This window comes from Mustela putorius, unplaced genomic scaffold (genome assembly GCF_011764305.1).
Source record: "Mustela putorius furo isolate JIRA1106 unplaced genomic scaffold, ASM1176430v1.1 tig00000487_pilon_pilon_pilon, whole genome shotgun sequence".
In the NCBI taxonomy this organism is placed as follows: domain Eukaryota; kingdom Metazoa; phylum Chordata; class Mammalia; order Carnivora; family Mustelidae; genus Mustela; species Mustela putorius.
Window position 1 is genome coordinate 8,269,276 of NW_025421399.1, and position 14,358 is coordinate 8,283,633.

The 14,358-nt window shown below is 51.2% G+C and overlaps 1 protein-coding gene across 2 annotated transcripts in view; it reads right to left on the reverse strand.

Annotated features, from left to right (window-relative positions):
* The window catches only part of PRKCA (protein kinase C alpha), a 391,832-nt gene that overhangs the window by 83,304 nt on the left and 294,170 nt on the right, over positions 1-14,358 (reverse strand). For both annotated transcript variants that reach the window (XM_045080929.1, XM_004749112.2), the window contains exons 6-8: positions 5,060-5,216; positions 3,850-3,984; positions 3,498-3,594 (exon numbers count right to left, since the gene is read on the reverse strand). In XM_045080929.1, coding sequence (XP_044936864.1) covers positions 3,498-3,594; positions 3,850-3,984; positions 5,060-5,216 — 389 coding nt within the window. The remainder of the gene's footprint in view (positions 1-3,497; positions 3,595-3,849; positions 3,985-5,059; positions 5,217-14,358) is intronic.

Below are 14,358 nucleotides of genomic sequence, written 5' to 3' on the forward strand. Positions count from 1 at the left end.
CAGGAGCTCCATGGACAGGAGGAAGCTGTTTGCTCTATTCATTGCCGGAGCTTTAGTATTGGACAAATGAACAAATACATGAGCTATGTTTGTGAATCAGGAACTGTGTGTGCTTTACTTGAAGATGAATGGGGAACGGACACACTGTCCACGAACACGGAGTTCAAGGTTCTGATTTGTTTTGTCTTTTAGGCAGATAAACTGCTCAAGGGGGACAATGCATTAGGGAGTTAGGTCATTTCCAACCATCTTGGGATTTCTTTGCCTCCTAAGAGCTTTACTCTGATCATTCTGTTTGCCGGGTTCTAGAATCAAATGATATATTTGAAATTTTTTCCCCCATGTTATTAAGACAAATGCTAACGCGGAGGCATAGCTGTCAATGCTCATTTGTTTGGATTTTTCTTCCATCAGATTGAGTGACTTTCTATTCGAAAATCACAACCTCACTATTAACTCTTTCTAGAAACCAGGGCTGGACACAGAGAGAAAAATCCTATAGACTCTAGCTGGCATACGACACCCTGAGTAATGCCTGTTCCTAAAAGGACTAGTCATCATGCTGTATTTCATCCAGACATGAGTCACCACGGAACTTTAAATTAAAAATTTCAGCTGAATCATACTGTTACCAGAGGGCGGGAAAGTCCTTCTGGAAGAGCAGGTGGGGGAGAAAAAAACTCGGATGATGGAAGGTCAGTCAGGACGGCAAGTATATGGAGAGATGTGGACAGAGAGGCAAGTCTGCAGACACTGGGAAGCAGTCATACCATGGCCGGGGACGGAGAGGGAGGGAATAGGGTGGGTGTTGGAGAAACGTCTCCAAATTGCACCCTGGTGCCAGGCGGCACCCCGTTTGGGAAGGCTGGCTATGACCCAGAACTGCTCAAAAGTGGACACAAGTCTTTGTGCCCAGGCACGCTGCTTCCCGACACTTGGACGCTGGAGAAGAATGAAAAGTTTCACGTTTACAGACCTCAACAGAACACTGATCCGTGGTTAATTCCTGCCTGAAATCAGATCTGAATGTTCCCTTTCAAATACAACACGACAGCTGTGGGAAAATTCTCAGCATCTCCTTGACCCCACCATCAAGGGGCTTGGTCTCCTGCAACGCTAAGGAAATGAACCACTGCAATTCCAGTAAAATCGAAGGATCTGCACAAGGTTTAAAGCAAAAGCCGGGATGTAGTCCAGGCAGGTGCTCTGAGCACAGAAACCGGAAGCCGGACAGCAGAGGCTCATGGCCGTCGCTGCACTTGCCCTTGGGCTGGTAGAACTCCATCCAAAGTACATGGCCAGGAGGGAGCACCACACACGAGGCCTCTAACGAGCCTCTAGAGAGAAATGCAATTCTGGCCTCAAGCCCTCTGACCTAGCCCCCTACGCACCGCCCCTTCCCCCTGCCTTTTTTTTTTTTTTTTTTTTAATTTGGAGCTCTGACCTTTACAAAAGCTAGACTCACTGCCCAGAAAAACAGGAAGGTTACTCACCAGGAAGCCATGGAGATGAGGCACAAAAAGTGGGTCAATATTTCCCCATCAGCAAAGCAAAGTCTCAGACATGTCCAGGAGTGGCCTCCATTGTGATGCCCCAGTGCAGACCCTCCCTCAACTGGGTTCTATACCAGCAGTTCCTGACCCGCTGGTTTTTGCGAATGACCTACAACTAGGGCAGGAAATTCACCGAGACTCTGTTTAGCTTCTAGGCAATCTCTCCCGCCTGGGACATGGGAGTAGTGCTGGAACGTGAGGTCCCAAAACGCTCTGGAAAGGGTCATCCTTCACAGAAGTGGTGTGATGTCAGGGGTGGGGCTCCTGTCCTGAGCTTTGAGGGGGAGGTGGGCATAGACAAGGGAGGAAGTGATGGAAAAAATCAGGAGAGAGATAGCCTTGCTGGATATCGGATGTCGACACTGGAAGGTACCCCAGGCCTTAACGCATCTTTGCACTTGAATGCCCTAAATACTACCAGGCCCCTTTGGAAAGAACTTCACTTTATACATAAATGCATTTTTTTCCTGTCTCTCTCTCTCTCTTTTTTTTTTTTTAGGAACAGAGATTGCCAGCTGATTTCTACTGGCTGAAATTTACCTGTGTCTACAGCAATAGAGTGTTTGTTTTATACCAAGCTCTGAGTTTTAATTAGCTGCCAATATTAAAGGGAGTCGGGAGATGTCAGACTAAAAAAAAAAATTGGCTTTTGGCTTCTCTCGAAGAACCAGGAGATCTGGCGGCACAGGACCCTCCTCTGGGCACGGCAATAACCAACTGGCACCAAGGAGCAGTGGCGGCCCCCGGTCCCCACCCTGCTGTCACCAGTCCTGAGGCCTGCTGCTTGCTGCCATTTACTTACATTATCTGTGACTCATTTATGCTCCCCGGGGCACCCAGGCTCACAGCCCTGACCTTAAGCATTTGCCATCAACATCCACCTCCACCAAGTATCAGCCTGCCAAAGGGCACTTTGAAAGTTTTTATGTTTTACAGCCTTAAGAATTCATTCCATCTTGATATGATCTGTATGTTTCTTTGGGACAAACCTTCATTTCGGAGAGGGCAACAACAGAGAGAGAGGAAAAACAAAACCACTGGAATCTCATTAGTGTCGACATTTCAGCCACAGTTCAGTATCTCTGTGCACGTGCGTGTGTGTGTGTGTGTACACCTGTTTCCTTAGGGGATGGGAATTCCAGTGAATCCTAATTCACCCAAGGAAGAGAAAGATTCCAAAAGAACTAACCGGTTACACAGACCGTGATGGCTACCGTATCCATCCCTCAAGCAGCCAAAATGCAAGTGATTAGAGAAACAGAAAAAAATGAAAAACGGTGATCTGGACCATAGGGCAAGTGCTTGGGAGAAAAGAGTCTGGTGAGCAGAGACAAGCATGGACAGAGCAAAGACCACGAGGGAGGTGGGGAGGGCAGAGGCGGAGGGAGAGAGAAGACAGAGGAATCTGGGACGGAAGGCAAACACCGACCCTCGATGGGAAGGAGACAGAGAGCCGGCCTCTTCTCCAGATCTGGAGCAGAAATCATGATGCCGGCCCGAGAGCTTAATTACACCCAAACCACCTCCCGAGTTAATGCCATGATGCCGGCCCGAGAGCTTAATTACACCCAAACCACCTCCCGAGTTAATGCCAAAATGTCCTCCTGCCATTTGGAGAAGCGCAGCTCTTCTTTCTAATGAGAATACCGCACTTGGAACCTGGCCTGTCTCCCCGCTGACGTGCCAGCCCATTTCTTATGCAGAAACCAACCAGGCTTATTCCGGGGATGGCTCTAGTCCCCACTCACAACACGATAATAGGCTTAGCATGTTAACACAGCTTGCAAAGGGAGGGGGTTGTGCAGCACTTCTGTTTTTAAATAAAGGGGAAGGTGAACGCTTAAATTCTGTCCTCCAGCACGGGTGACCACAAGACTCGGGCCCAGCCTGAGGCCAAGCTTCCCAAAGGAAAGGCGGTTCCAGAAATTTCGCTGACGTTCTCACCTCGAACTTCTGCCTGAGCTCCACGTTGCCTTCTTCATCCCCTTCTGGAATGGGCACATTGTAGTACTCACCTTCCTCTTGGTTAAGCAGCTTGTACCTTGGGGGGACACGGAGGGGGAGGGGAGTTAGGAAAGCTGGGATTGTACCACCGATACAGCAACTCACTCCTTCAACCTCTGGACGGGCTGTTTCTGAAATGGGTCCAGTGGGGACACTATAGCCAGATAATCTCACAGTCAATGGTCATTTTGGATGGATGTCGGCTTGTCTGCAGAATCACCAAGGGCTCTAACGTTTTCAAGACTATTAACCTTTGGTTGACACGTACATATTCAACCTTGGGCATCCTTACCATCCACTGGCCGGCATCTTCATCAGCTCTGAGACTCCAAAGGAAAGGGAGCCCATGAAGTCATTCCTTGTTGTTCGATCCCAGTCCCAGATTTCTACGGACAGTCGTCGGTCTTTATCCGAAGGTTTTAATTTGCTACAAAAGAGAGAGAGCGTGCGGGCGCACACACACACACACATGGTTATGTAGACCATGGTTTCCTGAGAGCCAAACCCCAAGGTCATGATAGCAGTCTGAGATTAAAAAAACCAACAGTATATTCAATTCACTTCCTGGGGCTCCCCACTGCCAACAGAGTACCAGCCCCCAGGAGCCAAAGCTCTAGACTAGCGGTTGGCAAACCAACACCCACAGGCCAAATCTGGCCCGCCGCTTGTTTTTATAAATAAAGTTTCACGGGAACACAGCCATGGGATTTTGTTTACATATGGTCTATGACTGCTTTGATTCCAGAATGGCAGAGTTGTGTGGCTGCAACACAGACTGTATGACCCAGAAAGTCTAACGCATTTACTAACTGGCCCTCTTCTAAACTTGCCAATATCTGTTCTCTACAAAAGAACTATGTTTCTGGTCATCCAGAGAAACCACTTCCCGTGTTCTCGTCTGCAAGGAGAACCACTGGCTTGTGCTCAGCCACAGGTAGTGCCTTCTTACTCCGGGGGCGTTTCTGCCACTCCCTCCCCTCCCATGGCCTCCTTCCTGCTGTCTTTTCTACCCTTTCTACCTCTGAAATCCTGGCACTCCTTTAAACCCCATTTTAAATGTCACCTCCTCCAGGAAGTCCTCCCTGTTTAAAGGTGAGGATGATCTTCCCATTTTGGGGGCAACAGCATGTGACTCCTGTATTCCTTGTTTTACAAATTATTATTCGCATTTTTACCTTCCTTCTCCTAGAACGCTCAAAAGAACTCAAGTCCACCAAGAAGTGGGACACGCTTTATACATTTTGACATCATCAACATAAATGCCATTTTTTGTACACAGTAGGTATTGATAATAATTTGGGGCCTGCGCTGGATACTTGGTTACCATCCACCAAAACAGGTGACAATAGCAACATCTTAGCAGTGGTCTGAGGAAGTCTGAGGAACGAAGTGATGTTTAAAGACATTTATAACAGGCCTGCCTCATTCTCTCTCACGGGGAGGTGGGCAGGTTTGTGATGTGTGGGGAGGGAATTCGACCGGGAAGAGAAGACAAAACTTACAACGTAAAAGACTCATTCCACTGGGGGTTTAATGTGGAGCGGATAGTTTTGGTTTTCTGTTTGCTTTCATTCTTGGGATCAGGAATAAGTTTCAGCTTCACATAAGGGTCTGAAAGCCCATTTGGATCCATAGGAATTAGATTTTTTGCATCGCGTACTGTGAAGAGAAAAGGAAAGAAGATCAAATGTTATAAAAAGAGAACTGACCTGGGTTGCCCAGTGGCCCGTGTCAAGACCAAGCTGGACGACAGAGACGTCAAGATGGTGTTTAAAGGAAGAGGAGGTGAGGACCCAAAGCCTCTCATCTTTGATATGAGAAAAGCTGCCTGCTGTCATTGCTGCCCAGATAACAGGCCCCACATGGGCCCTGTGGTCAAGCCTTGAGACACAGCGTCGGCCTGGACACCTCAGATTAGAAATGCCAAAGCCTGGGTCCCTCCCCAAAGTTGCCACAACAGAATCTGGAAATAAGAACCCTGGATGCTGCTTGCAGCCTTTCTCCAGAATTGGTTGTGTGCCCGCCCCCCTGCCCCCCTACCCTCCCAGGAACCAGCCAGCCTAGTCCAAGGCACTGCATCCCTGGGGCTTCTGAAAGGATCCATCTCTTTTCTTTGAAAGGGCCAGTGACTTCCAGTCTGGCTGTACACTGGAGTCCCTCAGGAGGGGGTTTAAAAATCCCAGTGCTGGGATGCCTGGGTGGCTCAGTTGGTTAAGTGTCCGCCGTTGGCTCAGGTCATGGTCCCAGGGTCCTGGGATTGAGTCCTGCATCAGGCTCCTCACTCAGTGGGGAGCCTGCTTCTCCCTCCCCCTGCTTGTGTGCGCGCTCTCTCTCTCTCTCGGACAAATAAATAAATAAAATCTTTTTTTTTTAAACATTTTTTTAAAAGATTTTATTTATTTATTTGACAGAGAGAGATCACAAGTAGGCAGAGAGGCAGGCAGAGAGAGAGGAGGAAGCAGGCTCCCTGCTGAGCAGAGAGCCCGATGCGGGACTCGATCCCAGGACCCTGAGATTATGACCTGAGCCGAAGGCACCGGCTTAACACACTGAGCCACCCAGGCGCCCCAATAAATAAAATCTTAAAAAAAAAAAATCCTAGTGCTCATGGAGCACCTGGGTGGTGCAGTCTGTTGGGTGTCCGACTCTTGGTTTCGCCTCAGGTCATGAACTCAAAGTCGTGAGATGGAACTCTGCATGGGGAATCCGCTGTCAGCGGGGAGCCTGCTTGTGACTCTTTCCCTCGGCCCCTCCCCCTGCTCTCCCTCTCTCAAATGAATCAATAAATCTACAAAGAAAATGTGCAGGACCCACAACAGAATGAGAACCTCTGAGGGTCGTGGTCCACATCCTAAAGAGCTCCCCAGGCGACCCCATGTGCCGCAGGAGCAAGAGCCATCAGCACGTACAGCTGTAACACAGAGTATATCCCACCGCTGCGCTCGACCCTGTTCTACAACGTGCACACGTGTCCCCAGACCAGCGGCACCCGGGACATCTGCTTTGCACTCATCAACGTGGGGGAATCACAGGCCCCACCCCAAAATTACAAACTCAGAATTCTCACTTTAACCAGACCCCCAGATGATTCCAACGCACACCCTCGACCGAGACGCACTCAGATAGGAATCCAAAATGAGGAGGAGGAAGGGCTGCTTCAACCACAGAGGGAGGCGTGCTCAGAGATGCAGCCAACAGGGGCTTGTTGTCTCTGCGGGAGGGGCTGACATGACTGCGCGGAAATGAGATAGGTCATTCTCTGCCACCAGGAGAAGAGGGGACAAAAGCCTGAGCCTGCCCACCCCAAATGTCTTCCTCACCATCTTCCGAGGGCATCTCCCCCAACATGGCTGACGCTTCCCATCATCTGGGTCCCTAATTAGCCAGACGCCATGAACACCCATCTAAGGGTTCTCCCAGTATAGCCGCTGGACCAGCGGCATCGGCCCCACACTGACTGAGTCCGAACTCTAAGGGCAGCTGCCGTGGTCTGTGTTGCCAAGCCTGACTCTGATGCATGGGGGAGTTGGGGAAACACTCCTCAAGCCTATCAGTAGAGATCATCCGTTTAAGGTGATTGTGAAATGACGTCCTTAGGAGGTGCTGAGGAGGGAATGGAAGGATGTGAAAGATACTGGGTCCCTGGACGTTGTCCTAAGAGAAGTCACAGACCAGCATTACCCGTTACATCCTGGGGACACATGGAGTCTGCACACCTGCTGGCGAATGGCCTTATGCCCTCCTTGTCTAGAAGCCTTAGCGCAGGCGGGTGACAGGACCATATCCAAATGGTCTGAGTGGGGACTGGGCTGGCTTACATCAACTAGCCATGGAGAAGCCACGGGTCTGTTCCTCATAGTCACTTACGCTTTCCAAGGACTTTTTCCCTGCATAATATCTAATCTCATCCAACTGGGAGAGGGTAGAACACAAGCAAGCATGCATGGGCTTTGCAGGTCAGCACACCTGCTTTCAAATCCTGACCCCCTCACGCACTCCCAAGCAATGGGAAACGGAAGTTCCCGAGCCTCTGTTTCTTCCCTTAGAAAAGGGAAGAGGGGCTCATTCCCGGTGATACAGGATCACTGGGGGAAGTCAATGAAATCATTGTGCAGAACGTGCTTTAGACAGTGAGTGGAATGGGAAATGGAGGGGGAAAAGAATGCCACGTGAGTGCTTACTCTGCAGAGTCCCCCACTGCCCACAGTGTCAAAATCTTCGGAGGGAGTAGGAGGTCTCCTGGGGACCCGGCTGCCTGAGAATTCCCTCAAGCTCACGAAGAAGGTTTTCCAATACAGTGCAGAAGATCCAGTCTCCTAAAACAGCAACCCAAGTACCGCAAAAGATGAAAAGTTTGAGCATAAAAATAGAGGGCTCCCATGAGGAATGGGAAGGGGCCAAAGGTCTCTTTCCAATTAAGCCCTGGAATGAGAATCAGATCCTTTGTCAAAGGCAGCAGCAAAAGCCTGAAATGTCTACCATGGAGGCTACAGCCAGATAAGCTAATGGGGAAGCAGAAAGGTCCGCCAAGAGTGTTGCCAGTTACAGCACGATTATGGGTGCTGGCTTTTTCATCTTCAATTTCTGGTCCTGACAGCCAGCACACACAACATCATTTAAGGCTGATCTCTTCTGAATGGTGATGAGTTACAGTCTTGATGGGATTTAAAGCTGTGGGCTTCCTTCGGAGCGATAATGATTGAAGTGGAAAATAAAGAGAGTTATCAATTCCAAATGTCATTGAAGTAGACAGTGGGTCCAAATTTCAATTTCCCACTGCAGCTGAGAACAGCCTGCCCGATGAGGACGGACTCATCACATGCCAGGGCGCGGCGGACTTGGGGGCCCCCATCAGCTCAGACTGTGGGCTCTGGGGCCAGGCTGCCTGTGCCTGAATTCCGGCTCTGTTGCTCCGCAATGCCAAAACCCTGGTGCAAGAACCATAACCGCCCGGTGCCTCGGTTTTTGCATCTGCGAAATGGTACCTCCCTGGGAGGATTGTTTAAGCTCATTCACGTAAAGTGAGAGGAAAGGGGTAGCACACCGAGAGCCCAGGAATGGTTATTCTCACTGTCGTTGCTACAAGTTGCTGGCCGAGAGCACAACCATGCAGGCTGAGATGCTCAGAAACTGGACTGACAGCCTACAAGTCGGCAAGTGGATGCCGTGAAGACCAGCCCAACGTGGAAATTTTCTAACATGGTTGTAGCTGCGTGGGGCCGGCAGGGTCATTAACCTGAGCCGCAGTCCTGGAGGGCGTCACTAACAGGGGGAGTGCGGGGAAGTTAGGGCAGAGAAAAGAAGAGCCAGACACGTGGGGTGGTAGATGGGAAGGGAGAGAGGTAGGGGAGGGGAGAGAATGCGGGGGGGTGCTGATGGCCACTGGGTCTACCAGGGCAGCTGTTCTCCAGCTCGGCTGCACATGAGCAGCGGTCAAGGATGGAAGTCTGTACCCCACGGGGTCTGATGTCATCGGTCCAGGCAGAGGCCCAGGCACGAGCATCTTCGAAGCCTCTCAGGTGAGCAGTACAGGACCCGTGCCATCCCGTGCACCTGGGAGTGGTCCTTCCCCCTGCCTCACTGGCGTCTCTTAAGAACTCAGGACATCACTCACCTCCCACCCCCCACACAAAATTCACTCACTTTTTAACACTCAACATTTATGTGGGTTTTTAAAAAATTTCTTGGAGAGACAGAAAGGGCAGAGGGAGAGAGTCCCGAGCAGACCCTGCACCCAGTGTCAGCCTGATGTGGGGCTCGGTCCCACGACCCTGAGATCATGACCGGAGCCGAAATCTATCCGACGTTCAACTGACTGAGCTACCCGGGTGCCCCTGACACTCAACATTGAAAAAGGAAATGTGTCCCTCTGATAAATGGAAAACGAAGGTTGTCTGCACTAAGGAGAAAGGAACCATAAAAATAGAGACGATGAGCATCTAACAGGTCCTTCCTTCTAGCCGACACACTTGCCTGAGGCTGGCTCTTCACCACCACAAAGGGGAGACCAAAGCAGGCCGAGTGTTAAGGACATTCCGGCTCCCCGTGGAGTCCCTCTCTCCACCTTACAACCCATGAAGGAAAACTGGAAAGGGAGTATCTTTCCCACCATGTCACTTAATACTTTCTAACGTCAGCACAGGACCCGCAGGAAGCCTTGGAGCAGGAGTGGGGTGTTTGCCTATCGGCTCCTGCCCTGTGCATGGGAAGCCTGGGCCGAGTCTGCAGACAAAGGAAGGTGACCACTGCACCGCAGGTCTGAGAACAGACCTGTGGGACCTGTCACGGGTCCCACAGCTCACTGTCTCCCATCTTCTGCGAGAGCCACACTGTTTGGACCCACAGACTTAAGACAGGAGAAACCTCGGCTACTGTGTAACCTCTTGAGGGTGGGACTCCTTTGGGGAAAAGCCCTATGGTGTCGGCTTGAGTTCGGAGAGGCTGGTGGTCTCTAAACACAGCGGCGACAGCGGGGGAGCACCACACAGCCCCTGCCCACACCGCTGCCTGGCACGAAGCCCCGCGGGCCCTGAGCCCCACGGAAGACATGCGGGGGACAGTCACAGAAGCCCGGCAGCCTCCGTGAGGACGACAGGCCTGCTCAAGAAATATGTCTGCGCCGTGGTGGCGGCCGTTTTAGAATCAAAGTCTGTTCTGGAATTCCAGACCTTTACTAGAGACCCAGAACACGGAGTTAGGTGACCACCTTTTGGCTTGAGGAGTGGCTTTGGGAAGGATCGGCAGCCAAGCCCAGCATGAAGAGAAACCAGCCTGGGTTAAAAGGTTATGTAATTTCCTGGTTACGTAAGGTTTGATTCCTGGACAAAGTCCATTCGAATGAGATGACGAAGACTGAAGAACACCTCCCCAGTGCCTCGGAGACACCTGACAGAGGGGGCAAGGCAAGCCCGGGACATGAGGGTCTGAGGAAGCGTCCAGGCATGAGAGCTGGTTCACCCAGAGCCCAGAGGCTGCCTTACCCAGCCTAGGGGGTCCACAGCAGAGGCGCCTTCTGGTGGACGGCACGGCCCACAGAGGCCTGAAGCCAGGGATTTTTGCCCCAGGCCTGCTGGATGGGGAACAGTAGCGCTGATTGCTCTGCTTTCTCAGGGAGAGGCGAGCCATCCCCACACAGACGGGCAGTCCCGTGAAAGTCTGGTATGTGTCTGAGGACACAAAGTGACAGTCAGGCTTGAACAGAAGCTTCAGGTGGTGGCCAACGTCTTCTCAAGGGGCCAGTCTAACACAGTGGCTGACAGCATTGGCCGCTGGGTTTGGATCCTTATTCTACCAATTTTTAGCTGTGCGACCTCAGACAAGTTAGCCCACTCATCAGCCTGTTTTCGAAGGTGTTCTGGAACGAACAGAGTGTTACGGAAGCATTTGCCGCCATTACTAATGATCATGTTAATATGTGTTTGCTGTCTTGATCATCCTCGTCCAGGCCTCCTGTCTGGTCCGGGGAGGGTGGGGTGGGGGGGCAGGGTACTTTCCACAGAGTAAAGAAATCTGGTATGTTAAAAGGCTAGTTCGTAGAGTACTGGAATTTCCAGACCTCAGGGTTAGGCCAGAGTTCAACAGTCAGTTCCTAATTGTTCCAAAATAGCTTGGGATTTAAAAAAAAAAAAAGAAAGAAAAAAAAGAAAAAGAAAAAATCAGTGCAATCCTTGACCCATTCAGAGAATGGCCCAGATGGTCTCCTGATCCAGGGGGTGTATGTGGCCTAAGTTATGGAGTATAATAATAAACACCCAGAGCTCACCACCTAACATAAAAGCTAGATCAGAGCCCACACGGCTGAAGTCATCCACTGTCTCCTCCCCACCCCCTCCCTGCCTCCCTGTAGATCTTCGACCTCACTCTGAGGCTGCCTTCGGGCACTCTGGCTAGGCCCCGAGCTCGCGGAGGCTCTGAAGGATTCATACACGACACACACGGAAAGCTTCGTGGCGGACCCCGCTGGAACCCCTTTGCCCACAGCCCGGACGTGTCTTCACTGACCCGTAGTAACCCTGCCCGTCAGAGTTCAAATCTGTATGGGAACATTGTTGAGCGGTGCACAAAAAAGTCGAGTGCCTCCACGTCCAAGGACAATTCAAAGAATGTGTTCTGCTTTAGAAAATAATTCTCTATTTTTAGTGCCCTTCCCCGCTCTCTGCAAGCATCCTTGTTCGTGGCTTCTGCTTCACAGGCCAACAACAAGGACAGAGGCTCCAAACAAAGGCTTGCTGCAAAAGCCGGGATTGTTCGGTGTGTGCCGACCCTGTGGCCCTTCCCCCGACCTCCACCCTGGCTCCACAGCAAAAACAAGAGTAACCAAAATTCTCTAATCCTACCTCTCATCATGCAGAAGCAAAAAATTACATTTTCTGACGCTACAGTAAAACGAAACCGTACAAACTCTTCTTTGCGTGAAGCTACCAAGAGCGAAAGAAATGGGAGTGCAAAAATGCCGGGGGACAGGCGAGTGCAGGCAAGAAGCGGGGGGGGGGCAGAGCCTGGGGTCCGAGGACGCTGGTGTCATTTAGTATCAGGCAAACAGAGCGACGGGAGCTCCCCAAATCCACGAACGGTGTCTTCCAGCAAACCTGGAGAATTCTGATGTCTTATTAGACAGCCATAGCACCGTCCTCCCGAGAACCTGAAGACCCACAACTTCTTAGAAAGATATGATCACCTGTGGATAGAACGATCTCCTCCTCCTCCTCCTCCATTCATTCAGAATCGTCTCCCCATCTCAGGATTCTGTGCGACGTCACATCTACAAAGGCCCCCTTTTCTAAAGAAGCTTACGTGTAGAGACTACGTTGGTGGTTGGGACCCGATGTGTTTGCATGGTCGCTATCCAGCCCAGCATAGATAGGTACCATTAAGGAGCTTTTGCTGGGATGATGACAATGATCTAGAATTAGTGGGGGTGTTTGCACAATCCTGTAAAGATGCTGAAAACCTCTGAATCGGATACTTTAAAATGGTGAATTTTACAGCGTGTGAATTATAGCTCAATGAAAATAGGCTTATTGACAGATTTCCTTGTTTCTCACGACACCTGCTCATGGAAGCTTTACAACACCCCTGTGAGGTAATGACTCAGATGCCCGTTTTCCAGATGAGGAAACGGAGGCACTGGGGTGTTAAATAACTTGCTCAAGGTCAGGCATTTAGGAGGTGAGGGGGGCAAGAGTGCAAAGGAGGGGGTGTCTGGGTGGTGCAGCCAGTTAGACGTCCGACTCTTGGATTTGGCTCAGGTCATGACCTCAGGGTCCTGGGATCGAGTCTCACATCAGGTCATGATCTCAGGATCCAGGGTTTCAGGATCTCAGGATCAGGTCATGACCTCAGGGTCCTGGGATCGAGTCTCACATCAGCTCATGATCTCAGGATCCAGGGTTTCAGGATCTCAGGATCAGGTCATGATCTCAGGGTCCTGGGATCGAGGCTCCGTGCTCAGCACAGAGTCTGGTTAAGACTCTCTGGGGGCGCCTGGGTGGCTCAGTGGGTTAAGCCTCTGCCTTCGGCTCGGGTCATGGTCTCAGGGTCCTGGGATGGAGCCCCGCATCGGGCTCTCTGCTCAGCAGGGAGCCTGCTTCCCTTCCTCTCTCTCTGCCTGCCTCTCTGCCTACTTGTGATCTCTGTCAAATAAATAAATAAAATCTTTAAAAAAAAAAAGACTCTCTGTCCCTCTTTCTCTGCCCCTCCCCACTGTGCTCTCTCTCTCTCTCTCTCTCAAATAAATGAATAAATCTTAAAAAAGAAGAAGAAAAAGAAAAGAGTGCAAAGGGGTCTTGACTCTGGGGCCTGAGCACTGCCCTCCGCTCGGTCCTTCCTAGGCGACCTCTGCATTCAGGTGCAGCGGTCAGTGTAGAGCAGGGGAACAAACTTTTGTAAAGGCCACAGGTCGTAAAGACTCAGGGCTCTGCAGGCCACAAAGCCTCCGTCCCCACTACCACAGCCTGTGGGTACAGAGCAAAACGAGCCAGAGACAACACGTAGAATAATGATCACCGCGTGTTCCAATGAAACTTCGTTTAAAAACCGCAGGCTGAGGGCCGCTTCTGGCCCTCGAGCCATAATTCACTGATCCCTGATGTAGAGCCGACAGACTTGTCTCACCACCTCCACAACGGGCTGGGGAGGACGTGACATGGAAATCGAGCCTCTACTTCCTGGTGAAGACTCTGCTGCCTTCGGGTTCCTTCTGCTTTAATCTGAGCGTCTTCAGCTCTGATTTTGTCCTACAGCTTGGGCGGGGGCCTGGACTGGGGCAGAGGAGAGGGCGTGTCATCTACCAGGAACTAGGCCAGCCACCGTCCACTGCTCTGCAGAACGTCTGGGAGCCATCATCTTGTAGATGGACTTGCTTTCTTTCCCCCCAGGCACAGGAGCTTTTCTAGCACAGTCCTCTGCCCTCCTAGACAAACCTGACTCGCAGCCAGCCTCCTGCCCCGAGCCTCTGATGGACCATGACTGGCAGCAGATGGCCAGCCCCACCTCGCTCACGCCCCTCCAGCCTGTTCCACACCCCGGCTCCTCCCCAGGACCAAGGGCACCAAATAGGGAGCGCGATAAAACATCAGTGGGGCCATTCTTTGTGCAACAGCTGCTGGGAAGTCGGAATTTTAGAGGAATGTGGGACAGAGAGGCCTATCTGTTAAAGGGCAGCCTGGCATGAGAGAGACCCCTCTCTCCTTGGTTAACCCGGCCGTAGCTAAGGGCCTGTCCCGGTGAGTCACCCTCCTGACAACAGCCTCGGTGCTCAGTTCAGGAGCATGTTAAGGGCCAGACAGGCTGGATCGGGTAG